The sequence below is a fragment of the Lotus japonicus genome, chromosome 1 (assembly GCF_012489685.1).
Source record: "Lotus japonicus ecotype B-129 chromosome 1, LjGifu_v1.2".
NCBI classification, from domain to species: domain Eukaryota; kingdom Viridiplantae; phylum Streptophyta; class Magnoliopsida; order Fabales; family Fabaceae; genus Lotus; species Lotus japonicus.
Window position 1 is genome coordinate 128,509,758 of NC_080041.1, and position 17,546 is coordinate 128,527,303.

The following is a 17,546-nucleotide window of genomic DNA, read 5'->3' on the forward strand; positions in this document are numbered from 1 at the left end:
GTTGCAGTTCCCCCTCTTCATTTAAGCAAGACGGAAGAGGTTGACTCAGTAATACGCCTCCTGAATCCCATTGTTTGAAACAGGATGTAGACCAAGTCGTTGCTGAAAAATAAGAACAACCTCCAGGGTCCCATGTATTCATCTTGCATTCAATCGCAACAAGCAACCCAAGCAATAGAGTCTTAGCTGCTATCATATGTGTCCAGGACTTGCTAAAAATTTCCTTAGCAAAATCAGCTTGTGTGCAAGCATAGCAGACAGCCTGGGCAACAAGGTCAGGTGTCCTCACCCTTCTAGAGATGAACATATGGCTAGAGATCACCGGTTGTTGTTCAGTCTCTTCATTGGCCCTCTTGACATCAAGTGTACTACAAGTCATTGTGGTAATAATGCAGACAGCTGTGTTCTTCATTCTTACTCTTACTGTAACTATGTCACCTTCCCCCTCAATGAGCTTCTGAATTTCCTGGGTCAACCTTCCGTATTCCAACGAGCAAATGACATAGGAGGGGTCCATGTGCTTCTCCATTGGAATGTTATTTGTGTTTTTAGCAACTGCTTTAACAACTCTCAATATCATGTAAATTACACAAGAGTCTAGTAAGCATGACTTAGAATCTTTCTGCCACTTCACATACCAAATTCCATCTGTGTTGTGAAAGGAAACAGCTTGTACCCCTTGCTTGATCATCTCATTAGGAGTAAGAGCTTTTAAAGTACTGCAGAATGGTATTTTAGATTGTACCTGGAGCTGTATTATTGTTGGAAAATCCACATCTATACTCACTTCTACTGAGAGCCTTCTAATCCAGGGAAAACGCAAACCCGAACCAGTTGTGGCTACTTCAACAATAGCAATTTCAACCCGACATATCTGATGTGTGAGAATCCATGAAGAATTCTTATTACACTTTTCAGGAGGATGAGGCAATTCCACCATGCCATTTTCAATTTCCCAGTAGAGTTGTGCTACCATCATGTTATCTTCTCCAGAAACCTCTAAAGGACCTCTTAGAACAGGTCCAGACCCAACCTTGCTATTGGTAAGTAATGATAAAATTAGATGTTGGGCTTCAATCAAATTTCCAAGTTCAGACAAGTTCAAAAAGCTTTGTCCATGAACTCCCAAGTTTGCATTAGAATGAATAAGAGATGAATCTTTGAGAACTTGTAGGTTGCTAGCCTCAAAGAAGGATATTTGAACAATTGAACCATGTTTAGCATCCATAAACATCTTGGGATTCAACCATAGATGAACTATAACACAAGTACGAAGAACTCCACATATCTGATTCCCTTTTTGAGAAGGCTTATTTCTATTTTCAGTTATTGGGCCACAATCTATTGATTCATATAATGGGCCCAAATTTTGTAATTTTCTCTCTATTTTGCCAAAAGCAATCAGAAGTTTAAGAAGCAAATTACCTGTTGCAACACAGCTACTATCACGTTGGGCCAGGCCCATTATGCTGAGAGAAGGGTCCAATTCCTGTTTCACCCACTTTGCCCATGCACTTGCCTTCAGACGTCTAGAAACTTCTGCTATCTTCTCTCTCATTCTCGTCGCCGGTGTAGCCTTGTCCTCCGACCTCGCCGGCGCCGGCGTTGTGGCGTACGCCGCTGGATTACATCCACAGTCCAAGTACTCCGGTGGTTTTGGTGGTGGATGTTTTTGAGTTTGCTTCCATTTTGCTCCTTTGAGCGTCTCTTCAACCACCGCATGACACGACTTATCTGGTGGTTGTGGTGGTGGCAAATTGGCCAATCCGCTTTCCGTTGCCTGCAGAGTATACAACCGTTGGTCGTAAACTGACCTTGTCCTCGTTATGAACATGGGCGTCGCCGATGTTAGCGCTGCCCCACGATATGATTGGTCTGGTGGTACTTGTTCGATCTTCTTCTCTTCCTGATTTATCATCTCCGGTGGTGGTGGTTGCTTGACACTTATCATCACTCCCGCCGCCTCACCTCTTGATTCCTGAAGAGTGTAGCAGATCTGGAGTTTCGCAGCAATGGTCATCTCTTCCCTTGCAACGATGATGTTCTCTGTCAGATCCTCTTCAGTTTCCTCATTCTTTGAAATCCGGTCACCTTCGAACCGTTCATCACCAGTGCAACGAAACTTGACCCATTCTTCACACCAATTTCTTCTCAGTTCCAGGTTTGTGGCTTTGGCTTTTCTGGTTTCATCCGTCTGTTTTTCTTCCTCCCCAGTATCTTGAACTGGATCTGGCAGAAACAAATCAGAATCTGGTTCGAATTTTCTGAGTAGAGCTATCACAAAATCCATCCATGTTGCCCTCTGATTTCTTCTTTTCCAGTCGTTCCACCAAAGGAGCGCATCACGCGTCAATGCCTTCTCCGCCACTGAGAATTTCTTCTCCTCTGATATTCCCTTGGCCTCACAGTACTGCTCTACGGTGATGATCCATCCATAAGCCACTCTTCCATCAAATTCTGGAAACATCTTAGCAAATCAAAGGCTACCACAGCACCTAGATCGGTGCTCTGATACCAATGTTAGGAACCAGAAAATAGCACAATGACTGAGAGTGAAAATAGGATAGATGAACACTGAATCCTCTGGAAAATACCCAGAAGCAGTGTTTTAGGGAATTACAAATAACAGTAGAAAATTAAAGATAAGAAACTGAGGCAATTCGAGAGTGCCTCTACTCTCCCAAGCCTAATCCCAAATCAAGCCTAACCTCTCTCTCACAATACACGCTTATATAGCCATTCTCACCTCAGCATTCTCTCTCTTTCACACTCCTAGCACCCTGAAGATACTGCCACATCAGCTTGGCAGTTATCACTAGTGGGAATCAATTTTATTTCCCTTTCTACCCTTCCTAATAAATACCTTAGCAATACTAGGACTACTAATATCTGGGTTCCTATCAGAAAGGCTCAGAAAATGAAAATGAGGAAAGAGACTTGTCACTTAACCATTACCTGAGTTTTTTGGGTTAAAAACCATCTCATTTGCTACCCCAAAGTAAAAACCTCACATTAATACTAGCCTTACAAAGTAAACTGACTCAGTTTTTTTTCTTCACGGGTATTGTTTTCCTACAAATTGCGAATCATTTATGTAATTTAACGTGATTTTGGCAAAGCTGAGGTTTTCTTCCCTCACTCAGGCACCAACCTCAACAGTTGAGAATGGTCTAAAAATTCACATATATCCCCTGCCATTTTTGTTTTGGTCAAAGGAATAAATTGATTGATGATAGGCAAAACAGCACTTACAAATTACAATCATCAAAGGGAACTGCAATCCTAACAAGACAATACAAAAAGTGCACCAATAGATAGATACTTAAATCACAATCACGCAAAACAACTACTAACAGAGAAACAAAGTCTTCCTAGTCAGTAACAAAGCCCTCCGAGCAAGGCTTGGTTTAGTGTGCAGAGAAAAAAAGCCTCTTCTTAATTTATTTTACGCCACAAGACAGGGAAAGGAAGCTAGCGGATCCACTCGCGAAGAAACACAGAAGTATGTAAACTATAAAAACGAGTCCGGGTAGATTGTCCCAGACTAGCACTTCCGCACACACCATAATAAGTTAACTTTTTAATATCAATGTTTCTCAAATTAATTCTTTCATTAATTATTTCAAAATGAATATTTTTAAATTTTGAAACAAAAGAAAGAAGAAAAATCTCTGATCTGATCAATAATCAAAGATATCAGTGGTAGAAGGTTCATTCTGGCGGGCTAATGGATATTGGGCCTTATGCAGTTTACCTTTTAATTATTTACAATTTTTATTAATTTAGGTTTAATGTCCAGACTCTTATTAAGTGCCAACTTCTAGAATATTCCCTTTACTAGGAAGACGTCGTCATCTAGCGAATTAGGTTTTAGTTATAAATTGTATCTTTTGATGTTGAATGGATAACAAAAAAATTGGCAAAAGTCTCATTTAACTTTCTTATCTTAATTTTCTTTTAATTTTCTCTCTTAGGTTTTGCTTGGTAAAGTTTCTCTCTATCAATTAGGTGTGTTTGTTTTAACGTTTTCATCGGTAAACACTAATTCCAATGCAGAGAAACACAATTTTCGATTGACAAAATATGTTTTTACTGAATGAAACTTAGCTCTTTCATCAGTAAACTTAGCTCTTGAATTGGCTAAATGTTCTTTTAGTTTCATTTGAAATGTAATCAAAACATACTCTTCATTGTTGAATCCAATTATTGGGTGCCCTTCCTGGGGATGACAGGTCCCAATCTTTTGGAGAATGTAGTATCTAGGCACCAACCTATCACTAGAACTTTAGATGATTCAAATAATATGGCTAACTTTACCCCTTTAGGTATTCATTCCCTGATTTGGGGCCATTCATCTTTAATTCTTATGCTAGTCTTTCTTGCAAGCATCATGGCACTATTATGAGGGGAACAGAGAAAAAAAATGGAGAAAACATGCAATCGTGACCGTCCACCTCTCAGATTCAGACATTTGCTTTGCGAGGATAAGTGATTCTGAAAAAAGCTATGGATATATAGTATATTTGAGAATGTATTGTTTAATTATGAGAAAATCTCATATGACTTATGAGTAGCGTCTGTGCCTGAAAATTGATCTTGAGAGAAATACAAACTAATCTAAGTATGCTATATGAGAATAGCTCTTGTGAAGGGAGAAGTGATTTAAAATATTTCAACATGAAAACAAAGATGCCGTCATAACTCTCTTTTCTTCTATCCCCTCTATGTTTCTCTGAAACTCTAATCCTATGTGAGGTGACACAAAGTTAACAAAGCAGACTAGCAGAGTATTTTCGGACAAACACATGCACTAGCCTTGACAACCAAGGCACTATTGAGGCTAAGGACTATATGGTAGTGGAAACGATTCAGTCAGGACAATCCTAAATTCACACAATCAAGAAATCTGCACCGACGAATTCATGTTAAGGGTTAACAGCGACTTCAAACACTTTCATATAAGTTCATGGCCTATTTTGGCTGCTACAAAATTGAAAGGTTATAAAATTAATGGAAAAGCCATATTTTTATAAAAAAAAAAGTTAGTTGTATCCTCTAAAATCTAAATACAACTTACACTGTGATAGGAGTTTCTTTGAAATATGCACTGATTTAGTATTTTTCAATACAAATTACACCATTTGTGTAAATAGAGCTCTAAATCTAAATGAGAAAAGGTAGAAATTCAACGAAGTCATGAAAATGATGGGGTTGAAAGTTGAAAGAGCTAATACTTGGCTGACACTTTCTCAAGTCAAGCCTATCCACCTTTTAAAAGCAATGGCTGCTTCCCTTTTGTTTAGCTGAGATTCTGTCTGAAATTTGGGAGCCTTGCCTTTGTAAAGTGTTTTATGATATTTCAAGAATAGCATTCTGTACTTGTACTTGTCAATGAACATTTTCCCCTTTTCCATCATGGACACGACTTCATTGGCTCGAGTGAAGAATCCACCCCTCACAAATGTATACAGCACAGAATCTAGAAGTTCCTGATCAAACTTCATGGAGGATGACGAAGAAGCAAGAGATTTCATCTCACCCCACAGCTCGGTTACCTCCAGATATTTGCCTCCAATGGCAGCATACCCAGTGACCATCGAATGGAAAGTTTGTGCATTGGGTGAGTGGCCTAAGCTTCTCATCTTCTTCAGAGCCTTTTCTGCATCTTGCATTAGTCTCTTCTTACAAAAAAAGTGGATCACGTTATTCCAATCATGAACCCCACAATCCACACTCTGTCCTTCCTTGATTTCATGCAATAGCTTTGTCATCAGGGTGGCTTCATCTGTTTCAGCACCACTTTTAGTTAGCATGCCAGGGTTCTGTCGACTAACTTTCGGAATCTTTGCCTCTTTCATCTCTTGAAATAGTTTGAGTGCTCCCTTTGTATCTTCCTGGAGCACCCTGGATTGGATCATTGCCTCATAAGAGCTTGAGTCAAGCTGGATACCGGCCTTCCTAGCGTCTCTCAAAAGCGATGCGACATCCGCAGCCCTGTTTGCTTGACAATATGCTTTCAAGAGAGAAGCATATACAGATGAGCCAGTTCTAACTCCAGCTAGACGCATCTCGTCAAGGAGATCATGTGCTTGATCCAACCATCCAAGTGAGATGCACGAATTAATAACATGAACCAAGGCTGAATTGTCATTGGAAAATGGGGAATCTTCTCTCTCTGCCTTGAGAAGAAACACTGCCAAATCCTTGGTCTTGTTGGCCTCTAGAAAAGCTTTAACTAATTTTACATATATTGTTTCAGTGGGTTGCAGAATACCATGTTTGGTTGTAATCAAATCAACATGTTTCTGCAGCTTAGCTAATAAAGAACCAAGCACAGCATTTGACTCTGCTTCAAGCTGTAAGAAGTTTCGATCTTTCAAGAACTCCTCATAAGATGAAAAAGCAGATCTTATTGGCTGGTTATTTTCTAAACTACCCATAACCTCACTGTTGCTCAAACTATGCACAGAAGCTGGTCCAGGAAAATAGTTATGATCAAGTTTTGCTGCACCATTAATAAATTTGGCAGCGGCAAGTGAATTTCTTGCTTGCTTTGCTTTCCCAAGCATTTCTAAAACCATGTTCGATGCAGAATCTAGATCCCCAAATTTCAAATGGCATGTGAGCAAACAATTGTAGAACTGTCGGAACTGTATATCAGTTAGATTTGGAGCGTCCTCTATGTGCCTTTGCAGCTTCTTAAGCTCTTCTCTTCGCCCATTTCTCTCATATATGCGTGCCATTGTTACTAGTAAGTTTGAATCCGCTTTGACGCCGATTCGAGGCATCATATCAAGAAGTTGCTCTGCCTTTCTAGATGTATCAAATAAGAGACAACCTGCCAACGCAATGTTAAAAGCAGCCGTGTTTGGCTTCATAGCTATCAAAGGTGCATTGCTCTTTTTACGCGGATCAACTCTGTTGTTTTGGAACATATAACCTATTTCAAGGATCAACTCAGCAGCAAGGTAACTTCCATCAGCTGTTTGTGACATGTTCGCCAAAACTGCAGACCAAGCAGTGACACGAGGAAAATGGCCCATACCAATCATCTTTCTTAAAATAGTTGATGCTAGAACAGGTAGTCCGGCTTTTGCAAGGCCAAGGCTAAGATAGATAAGCACCTCCTTCTCTAACAAGTCGTGTTTACCTTCCTCAATAGCACGTTCTTCCAACTCATAAGCTTTTCGCAACCATTGCGTATCAAGGCTTTCGACATAACTTGTTACAAGCTTGTTGAAGACAGATTTTCTGGGAAATCCATCCATGTGCATATGCTGCTCAAATAACTTCCATGAATAATCTAATTGATTCTCATCGATAGCATTTTCTATTTCCAAACTAACTTTGGCTGGGTCTTGAGCCTGGACCAGGATTCTTTCGGCCATACTTGAGAAATATAGTCCTTGTAGAAGTGCATGTGCACGCGAGTTGGCTAAAGAAGGGCTAACAGACTTAACAACAGACTGGAGACTTCTGTTATTTGAAACTCGGGCATTGCCATAATTGCAAGTAGCAACCATGAAACGTAAAACAAAAGCAAGATCTGGACCTGTTTTGACCTTCCGTATTGCAAGCATCTTGAACTATCAGCAATTTGTGAAGGTGAATTCCAGAATGACGTCAATAAAAATCTGTAGATGCATAGTATTCATTGGTAAACAACATAACAAATAACAAATTCTATACTAAAACAGTACAAAACTACTCTCAGAATGAGGAATAAACATTATAACAAGAGTGTGGAAGAAAACAAACACAGAAGGAGGTTTGATATCTTAACTAAACACCAAGCATTGTCGTGAATTCATGAGACACAAAATATAAACTTGAATCTAATATAGAAAAATTCTGAATTATCTCATTCATAATTTGATAAAACATCTCCAAAAAAAGCCAATGAATTATATTGGTCAAAGTGATCACTACTATCTTGTGATGCAGAAACATGAAAACTATGCTTTGGCATCATTTTTACAGATCCCTTCACAAACTATTAACATAAAGCTAAAAACAAATCTGGCAGAAAAAGACAAATACCAAAAAAAATCCCAAATTAACAAGGTCATTTAGTATAGAGTTTGCTGTCAAAAAGTTGGAAGAAAAACAGAAACTCCTTAATCCAAAGTTAATGGCAGTTTAGGTTTTGGATTCAGCTACTTCAAGCAACTTGAAAACTATTATTTCGTGTGACGGTTAAAAAATTTCATGAAAATAAGTTCATCACGGGTACTAGAAGCTGAATTTGAAGTTTGAAACTTGACATTGGAACTATAGAAAGAATGAAGTTGACAAAAATCCCAGAAACCAATTAACATAGAATCTGTGTCTCACCAGGATAAGAATCTTGTCATCAGCAATAACATGATTTTAAGAGGGAGAGAATTTGACATGTTCCATTATCATAATAACCTGCAATGATAAAAATATTACATTAAAAAACATTCTTTTTCTTTGGGGCATTTTACCAAACAGGTAGTGCGCATCCACTAACTAATCAGAAACGTAAACAAAATCAGAGAAAGTGAAGACCTTGATATACAAAGCATGTGGTGAGATGGGTTTGTTGAGTGCTGGTGGTGGCAGAGAGCTGTGTTCGTGTGTGAGTGAAGGAAGGCGCGAACAAAACTGTTGCCTTCAGATGACGGTGGCCGGTTTGCAAGTTGTTAGTCCTTTTAAGTTTTCTTATTCTAATGTTGATTAATTGTTAATTATTTTACTTTACTTATAATTAAAGTTGCAAGTCATAAATTTTTGTCTTGTAGTTGTAGTGTACTTGAGGGTTGAGATTATACCGAAGATGCCACTTTTTCTTTTTATCTCTCGATTATTGTTAAATCAGATAATATATCATATTCACTATTTGTCTTTCTTATCTTTATTTCTTACTCTTGGTGTTTACACTCATTAGGTGTCTATACAATATTTTCTTTATCCTAATCGGTTTGTTTTCGTTGATTCAAATAAAATAAATCTAATAATTACTGTGTGAGTCGGATGAGAAATCAACCCAATAATTTCTTAAAGAAGCGATTACTCAATAAATAATTTTTGTTCTTCAATACAGGCCTAGGTTTATGTATTTGTCCACTAATCCCGTGTAGGTGCAAAACTCTTTCTTTACTCAGCTTTTACTCACATCCCTCAAACGGCTAGCTACTCGCAGATAAGCTAACATCCATTTTTGACTTGTATTTATAATCGTTATAAAATAACCAATTTTTGAGTGCCAACACGTGCAAATGATGAATTAATTAGAATGTATGTTATGTGAAGATTATATACAGTTAATTAAGGCTCGTGCACTCTCAGTGTAAATGTATTTAACATAAACATTCAATTGATTTCATCACATCCGAAAATATAAGTTTTAATTAAAATTAAAAATCTACATACTATTTGGCAAAATATGATTTGAATCTTAGTGTAACAATACATCACAATTAAACCCCATAAAAAGGAAAGGAGTTATGTATCAATATATAAATTAAATAATCAGAAGGCCGTGCAAGATTATACAAAAACAGAGCATCAACCTCAATGTTATGTATTAAGTGAGGTATATTCGTGTCTGCTGTTGTACATTAACAATTTATTAGATGCCAAAGACCATGATTGCTAAGAGTGTGAATGCAAAAGGTGACAAGGAAGCACAAGATGGGGTAGATGCTGAAGGATGTGGAGTAGTCAAAACTGGTCGGATTCCTGGAGTTCTGGTCGGAGATTCTGCTTCCACTGGTGATGATGCTGGTGCCACCAGTGTCTGTGCCACTTGCAGATTCTCATATTTGTGTGCTTTACCCTCAGCTATGGTTTCTGAACCTGCCCATGTTCACATAAATTTCCAGTTCTTTTTGTAAGATTCTCACAGAAATTCAGTAATAATCTACAATTAATAATAGTACTAGTTCATATTTCTGGATTTACATCTCTTGCTGCATTGGTTGCATTAATTAATGTACGAAGAGTAGAGAGACCGTGGAGAAAAAAGAAAACAATGCACTAATGTTTGATCCATGCAAAGGAAATTTAAGGTAATTTTTGCATTTGTTTGTTCTTTCATTTGATACTTTCATAACTTAATGTGTCTTTATCTTTATCATATGATTCTGTTTTTTTTTTACACGACATACCCTACTTTTTTTAATATCAAAAAAGTTTGAGTGAGTTCGGCTTCGATCCTCACCACAGGTTAGTGCATGCCTCTAAGACCATAGATCGCTTACAGAGATATTGGCAGCTCACTCATCAACACGACCCTCACATTAACCAAATGCACAATTGTTCCCCTTTAAAAATTTGAGCCCCATTTTTCTAAGAGCTATTAGGAACATTAATTAATTAAACTACCTTGTGGACTAAAGGTAGGTGCAGCACTTGATGAAGGGAGAGTTGGGTTATTTGATCCAAAAATTGCTGGGCCTGCCACAATAAATAACCAGTTTAATTTAGTCATTTTTTGTAAATAAAAGAAGTAAATTTTCTTTTGGTTTATAAAAAAGCATCTAACTAATCAATACCTGGAGCTGGCAAAGGAGAACCAGAAGCTGCAATGTAAAAAAAAAAAATTACTATTATGAGTCAAATTGGTATATTGGGAAAAGTAGGAAAATTAAAGTTTGTCCAAACAAGAATAGTAGTTAGATGCAACAATATGAATTGCTTTTGGTGATTTTCACCTTTGCACTGTAGAGCAATTCCATTAATGTTGCAAGCTCGTGAGAGGGAGAGGGCAAGAACTTGGTTAATGGGTAGTTGGAAAAGAGGAGCATTGGCAGAGATTACCAAGCAAGCACAATCCATGTTAGTGTTCATCAAGGACCTCAATGAATCACAACATGTAGATGGTGGCGCGAAACCATTGTTAGTGCTTCCTGTAATAATGTTTGCGCATGGAGTGAAAGTGCTCATCAAAGCGGTTGTGCAGGGTGTACTAATCTGCCCATGGACCAATTTTACTGAAGAGACAATTAGGGCTGCTAGTATAATTAGTATCACTCTCATTTGAAATGCACTTAACTTTTCCATGAGGATCACTCTTTGATGCTAGAGAGTCGATGTGTGTGCTATATTGGATTATATGGAATGGCTTATATAATGTGATGGTGAAGCAATATTCTAGAGAAGAGAATTGGTAGATTTGAATATGATATAGGAGTTCAACTACCTTGACTAGCATCACTAACATTTCCAGAGGAAAATTCTTCCTGTAATTACCACAAGTTAGAGTTACATACGTCGAGTTTGGTATGGTTGGCTTGGCTAGAATGGGGCTTTTCACGTTCCTGAAAATTAGAGATCGATACTTCAAATTAACTTGCTACTAAAGTTGATAATGTTGTTACTCCAAAATTGAAATTCCAATTGAGATAGAAAATCATAAGTGAAAACAAGGCAAAGGACTAATTTCTTTTGATTAATTCCACCAAAAGTTTATGCACCATCCCGTGCACTTGACATTTGCACAAAATGTGGCATTATTTAAGTCGGTTAAATCTACCATGGACCTGGACCATCATGGTCTTATATTATCTATCGGTGATCCCAAATTTTACTTATGGGTTGTAAACTTTTTTCCACCAATGATAAATATAAAATTTAGTTATTTGGGTAATTTATGTTGTTTTTTTTATCTATCGATGGTGCACGATAGGTTAATTGGGTGTTACAAGTGGAAAGAGGTGGCTTGGCGGTGATGGCGACGTCAGAGACAATGTTGAAGGGAGGAGCATTTCCGCAACCACCCGGGACAAACTTGACCATAAAACTAGAATATGTTTTAGGGAGCAACTATGGCTCAAAATGTACCTCGCCTAATCTCTTTGAGGACCTGGACTTATGTCCATCCTCGCTCATATCTCTCCGAACTCTCTGCTCTCTTGACCTCTCTCAACTCTCGTACCCCACCTGAACTCATGTGTGCTTTATTCTACAATGAAATGTTGAGTTATTTGCAATGTATTAGAGACTCTAATTAACTATTAAATACAAAAATTAGTTATTGTTTGTGCCAAGTTCTTCCACTAACATTTGCTTATAGACCACTTCTGCAATGGATCAGCTTCTACAGTATCTCAATACAACTGTCACAGACTATAATCCAGAAAGATAGTACCACCTAATATTATAAAAAAAAGATAGTACCACCTAACAATCACTATTGCGAGTGTGATCTCATATTATTATCATGTATTCTGATATGTGAAAATGTCAAGCATGTCCTTAATATTAATCATTTTCTTCCTTAATTACTTACTTAGAAAAGTTATTCTTCAAAGTTCAAATCATGAATGAGTTAAATTTAAATGATTTTCCATCACACAATGAAACAATTTTTTATTGAACTTTATATTATTTGATCCATGATAGCCACCCTACCTTACAAGAACTTTTCACTTTCACTGTTCTGTTTTATTCTTTTACTGCTATTCTTTGGCGTGATCTGTGGAAACTTTGAGATAGAAAAACAGAAAAGCTGTTGGAATAAAGCATTCTGTGTTGGATTGGGCATGACTTCGCCGTTAAGCATCTGTTCTTGTCATTATTCCATGTCTTTAAGAATTTCAGTTTTTAATTCCCTTTTAAGTAGCTCACTCCACTAAACCTCATAATTGTTGCACCAAAAGCATGAAACATTGCGTATGCACACTAATTTGATCACTAATCACGCTCCTAAGTCCTAAGTAAAGTAATCATGAAAAGATGGTGTATTTATAATACTCTTATGTTGGGGACAATGCAGAAAAGTTAAGAACCATAGGAGGGACACATATAAGGTAACTTTATTAAATCAAATTAGTAATGTTGTTGACACATGTCCTCACCTAATAGCTTGAGTTTCTTATATTGTTGGTTCGTGACATGGTTTTTAGAGTCTTTATGATTGAATAATCTAGAGTTCGATCTTTATTATTATACATTAATCTGATAATAAAGTGTATTTCAGTACAAAATAAGTAAGATGTATTTGTGTATTTTTTTCCCACATTTCAAGTCTAATAAACTCATGTGTGAGATAACGTGTTAGAAATATAATATAGAAACATTTAATTTTTGAGATAATTGGTTATATACTTATATTCGTTCCGGTTAGATTCTTAACAAAAATCCATTATATGTAAAGCAAAAAAAAACTAAGAAAGTGGTTCCCTTGCAAAAGCTAGCCAGCTGCCTCTCTTTAATTCACACTTCTTTTTGTCGCTATAAGCAATTCTCTAGTGTCTTTTCCACCCCGCAAAAGATCCAAAGAAACCCATCAATGATCAGCACTTAAATATTGACATTTGATCATACACCTTAAAGCAGAATATCAGATAGAAATAGCACCACCGCAATGGCACCAAGAAGGATTGAAATGCAGCTGAGCACGTTCCTTCTTGTGGTGGTGGCTCTTTGTGTATCCACCACAGTGGCTCAATCTCAATCACCTGAATCAAGTGCTTGCACCGATGTGCTCATAAGCCTCTCTCCCTGCCTTGACTACATAACAGGAAGTGCCTCCACCCCTTCTTCTGGTTGCTGCTCACAACTTTCCTTTGTGGTGAAGTCACAGCCACAGTGTCTTTGTGAAGTTGTTAATGGTGGTGCCTCTTCTATTGCTGCTAGTCTCAACATCAATCAGACTCAGGCTTTGACACTCCCTAGTGCTTGTAACGTGCAGACACCTCCTATTACCACCACCTGCACTGGTATGAGTTAAAAATTTCCCTGAATTTTTTATTTTTTTGACAATGAAATGTGTGACTGTGACTAAGAGATGTGACAAAGTTTTGATTCCTCATTGTGATTTCAGGCTCAGCTTCTTCTTCAACATCCCCAACAGGTGTTTCTGTTTCCAACTTCCCAAATTCCCCATCAGGTACCAAACAAAAGAGAAAGAGTAAATGTTTAATTTCATCCATGAAAGTGAAAATGTAAGCATTAGGCAAGTTAGTCCTTATAAGAAAGAAACATCACATGTTCACGTGGTTTCTAATTGTGTTAAATTAGTTTTTATTGTCAGATTAAACACCAATTAACCTTCTCATATGATATAATCAGAGGCGGCAGTGTATTTCCTTTTTCTGAAAACTAATTTGTCAAGACACAAACACTTTTTAAGACGAAATTGAGCATTCAATCTCATAAATTCCTATGTGATTTGGATTGGCCTTTTTCAATTGGAGAAAAATGTTTGCAATTTGATCTGTTTCTGTCAATTTCAGCATTATGACTAGCCACTATGCAAATAAATAGAAAGAAAATGTAATATATATGAACATGTAAATTAATTTGAAGATTTTTGTTTTTGGGTATTGGGACAGGATCTAGTACTGTTTCATCATGGACAGGAGGCAGTGGAATTGTCAGGGGATCATATCATGAAAATTCAAGCTCCACAAAGTTACAATGTTCTTTGCTTGTTCTGTTTCTCTTTGCAACGACTTTGATTTTCAACTTCATGATCACCACCTAGGCTTCATCGCTGCACATATGTAATTAAAAAACTTATTATATTATCTGAATTTATAGCTTCTAGCTCACTAATTGCTTTCTTTTATCCTTTTTCTTAACAAAGTTAGGATTTAAATCACCCAAGATTTAGATCAGCCTAGTTTAAATGACTCAAATGTCAAAATATTATTGGAATTAGATCATCTAAGACTATTGTGATTTTACTCAATATTTAAATTAAAGCTTTTTCCATGTCATTTCTAAGACAAAATCAATTATGACCTAAGTATACGTGAAACTATAAATAATTAATAGTAGAATAAAAAAAATTAATATAACGAACAACTTACAAGATACTACCGGTATCATCGAAAATGTAATGGCATGGAAGAAGCTTCAACATTATTTACATTGAATGATTTCGAGAATTCATGAAAAAGTATTAATAGTTTGATGTAGAATTATTAAAAGTTCATTTTCTAGCGGTTAACCCGCCAAAATCCGCACAAAATACTTTTAAAACATTAAATATTTCATAATTTCAAATAAAAACAAAGAATTTGGAAACTGGTGTTTTGCTTAAACACTCAAAATGTTAATGCTTGAAGTGTCTCATCTTTTCTATTTGGATAGAAGAGGTACCGCCTGATCTTGATGCTTTTGTCCGTTTGGATGTTTTTACAGCTCTATGTCTTGATTTGTTTTTATAAATATGACCCACTTTAAAAAAGTTTCCAATTTCTTGATTATCTGCGTTTTTTGTGATGAGTGGAGTGTTTCGTGACTCATCAAAATTAGCCAAGTTATTGCTCGTGTAACAAATTTGAGAAATCTTGGTATTCAAGTTACATAAGGTAAAGGTTGCTTAATTAATTAGAACAAGTTAGGTATTATGCCTAATTCATTTTAGCGAGATGGACGAAACTGGGGAATGTAAGGCCATCCTAATTAATTCTAGTAGTCTTACTTTTTTGGGCTGCATCTACCGTGAGTCAGTTTGTAACTGACGCACGGTGCTGCAGTTAGTATTCCCCATTTAAATTACAAAAATACCCATTTTGTCTTTTAACTTTCTTTCTTCTTCTTTTCTCTCTCTACTTTTCCACTCCACAAACCCAGCAATTTCAGCAATTCATCACACATGCTGTTGAGGCAACAATACAAAGTTTCTCCATGATCATCTTGGAGACCTTCAATGCTAACGTGATTTTGGTCCCTTTGGTCCCCTAAATCTGGGTTTTAACACCATAACACACCATCAAAATCTGCAATATATGTTTAGAAATCCAACTGTGGAGAACAAAGAAAGGGGAAGGGGAAAGAACTCAGATTAAACCAGAGATTAAACCAGATCTGTATTTTCACCATAGGCTTCTCAAATCAAAGTCGCACACCGTCAAAACCAAGAAATAACAAAAATCAAACAATAGTGTATAGAAAAATCAACACTTTCTTCATACAAGCATCTAATTTTCTTTTTCCTTTTCTCAATAATGTGTTTTGCATTCCCCATTTTTTTCCAGTTGTTATCTGAATCTCCTACTGCGGGTTAATTCAAAGCTGAACCATGGGGGAGATTCTGAAATTCACTTATGATTTTGACAAATTAAATCAAAACTTTTCAGATCCAGCTCTCTGTTTTACAAATCCAAACTTTCCAGATCTCAGATGGAGAAGGGGTTGGGTGGTGGTGGTGGTGGTGGTGGAGGTGGGGTGGGCTTGGTGCTTGTTCCGCCTACGACGACAGTGTCGACGTGACGAAGGTCGTCTCCTTCAACATCTTCCTTTTCTCTCTCGTGTCCAGTGCCTCAAGCTTACCCTCAACCTCCTCACAGTAAGGATGTCGGCAAGGCTTGTCGTGATCACATCAATCTCCATGGCCGACATGCTGGACTCCGCCATGGGTTATCAGGCACGGTGGTGGGGTGGGGGAAACGTGGGAAGGGAGAAGGGTATAACAGTAAAACAATATATATTTAACAAAAGAATTTTTTTATTGGTAATTGATCTAAACCGTTCAAATTAAAAATATTAAATCTATTGGTCCAAGAATAAACTGAAGCACCGTGCGTCAGTTACAAACTGACTCACAGTAGATGAAACCGAAATATAGGAATGATAAAAAGTAAGTAAACTACTCTACTTCATCCTGACATAAAGAAACAATCATACCAGACACAGAGGAAACTTTGAGATACGTCGTGGTGAACTCGCCTAGATGCTTGATGTGCCAAGCCAAGTTGAAGTCACTATATTTTGGGATAGATAGATCATTCACAGACTTCAAACCATATTAAATAGGGTCTGGAATGTCACTTTTATAAACTTGGTGAGTTTGATTCTAGGAGTGTTTTATAATTCGTAAATAGTCGTAATAAATAAATAATAAAACACAGAGTTGGGTTTAAATTTGAGAAAAATATTAGTACCCTCTATGTTTTTATATATAAGCTATTTTTATCTAATTCTCTTAAATTAAGATTAGATAAGAAAATTTATTTCAAAAAAAGATTAGATAAGAAAATTACGTTCAAAAAAAAGATTAGATAAAATTTTCTAAATTGATTTACTAACTTTCCTAGATGGCCTTTAAAGTTTTAATAGATAATGTAAAGTTTGGAAAAATATTATGAATCGAAACCTTGCGAAGGTTATCACTTCTTATTCCATCCTTGATCACGAGGGAGAAGACTTGAAGACCCTTGTTATGCAATTCATGCCAAATGGTAACTTGAGCATGAGTTTATACCTTGAAGGGATTAGCGAGTTTCTTTCTCAAAATCCATTGGAGAAACAAAGCAGCACTTTGGGATTGAAAGGATCAATTGATTATATTGCTCAAAGTACATAATATTACTTTTTTACTAGTTAATTAAGTATAAGTACTATATACTATGCAGGTGTGTCATGTTTCATAATATAGTCTTGGAGACAAGGTTTGAACTGAAATGTGCTGAGGACTGAGGAGTGCATTGCTGCTATGATGAGAGTTCCTTGAGTTGTGCTACTCATCAACCTAAGGATCGATAGACCATGAGAGAGACCTTGACAAATCTGCTCAATAATAGACAGTATGTTGGATTTATGATGTCGGTCTCGTGGCTTCTGTTTTT

The 17,546-nt window shown here is 36.9% G+C and overlaps 3 protein-coding genes across 3 annotated transcripts; 1 reads left to right on the plus strand and 2 right to left on the minus strand.

Moving 5' to 3' along the window:
* Positions 1 to 4,983: 4,983 nt before the first annotated feature.
* Positions 4,984 to 8,686, minus strand: LOC130730604 (pentatricopeptide repeat-containing protein At1g03100, mitochondrial). The gene is made up of 3 exons (XM_057582657.1): positions 8,533 to 8,686; positions 8,335 to 8,412; positions 4,984 to 7,634 (listed from the first exon to the last, which is right to left on the minus strand). The coding sequence occupies exon 3, from the start codon at positions 7,578 to 7,580 to the stop codon at positions 5,250 to 5,252; it is 2,331 nt and encodes a 776-aa protein (XP_057438640.1). The 5' UTR covers positions 7,581 to 7,634; positions 8,335 to 8,412; positions 8,533 to 8,686; the 3' UTR covers positions 4,984 to 5,249.
* Positions 8,687 to 9,322: 636 nt separating this feature from the next.
* Positions 9,323 to 11,074, minus strand: LOC130732663 (non-specific lipid transfer protein GPI-anchored 16-like). The gene is made up of 4 exons (XM_057584670.1): positions 10,680 to 11,074; positions 10,521 to 10,547; positions 10,351 to 10,422; positions 9,323 to 9,822 (listed from the first exon to the last, which is right to left on the minus strand). The coding sequence occupies exons 1-4, from the start codon at positions 11,026 to 11,028 to the stop codon at positions 9,596 to 9,598; spliced, it is 675 nt and encodes a 224-aa protein (XP_057440653.1). The 5' UTR covers positions 11,029 to 11,074; the 3' UTR covers positions 9,323 to 9,595.
* Positions 11,075 to 13,173: 2,099 nt separating this feature from the next.
* Positions 13,174 to 14,522, plus strand: LOC130730605 (non-specific lipid transfer protein GPI-anchored 5-like). The gene is made up of 3 exons (XM_057582658.1): positions 13,174 to 13,688; positions 13,793 to 13,858; positions 14,304 to 14,522. Exons 1-3 carry the CDS (start codon positions 13,334 to 13,336, stop codon positions 14,453 to 14,455), a joined length of 573 nt encoding a protein of 190 aa, XP_057438641.1. The 5' UTR covers positions 13,174 to 13,333; the 3' UTR covers positions 14,456 to 14,522.
* The last annotated feature ends 3,024 nt before the right edge of the window (positions 14,523 to 17,546 follow it).

Coding starts and splice junctions, on each gene's coding strand:
- LOC130730604 (XM_057582657.1), bottom strand. CDS start 7,580: ATGCTTGCAATACGGAAGGTCAAAACAGGTCCAGATCTTGCTTTTGTT.
- LOC130732663 (XM_057584670.1), bottom strand. CDS start 11,028: ATGGAAAAGTTAAGTGCATTTCAAATGAGAGTGATACTAATTATACTA. Junction 10,423..10,520: donor TTCTCCTTTGCCAGCTCCAG/GTATTGATTAGT, acceptor TTATTGTGGCAG/GCCCAGCAATTTTTGGATCA. Junction 9,823..10,350: donor ACCTACCTTTAGTCCACAAG/GTAGTTTAATTA, acceptor GAACATGGGCAG/GTTCAGAAACCATAGCTGAG.
- LOC130730605 (XM_057582658.1), top strand. CDS start 13,334: ATGGCACCAAGAAGGATTGAAATGCAGCTGAGCACGTTCCTTCTTGTG. Junction 13,689..13,792: donor TATTACCACCACCTGCACTG/GTATGAGTTAAA, acceptor TTGTGATTTCAG/GCTCAGCTTCTTCTTCAACA. Junction 13,859..14,303: donor CTTCCCAAATTCCCCATCAG/GTACCAAACAAA, acceptor GTATTGGGACAG/GATCTAGTACTGTTTCATCA.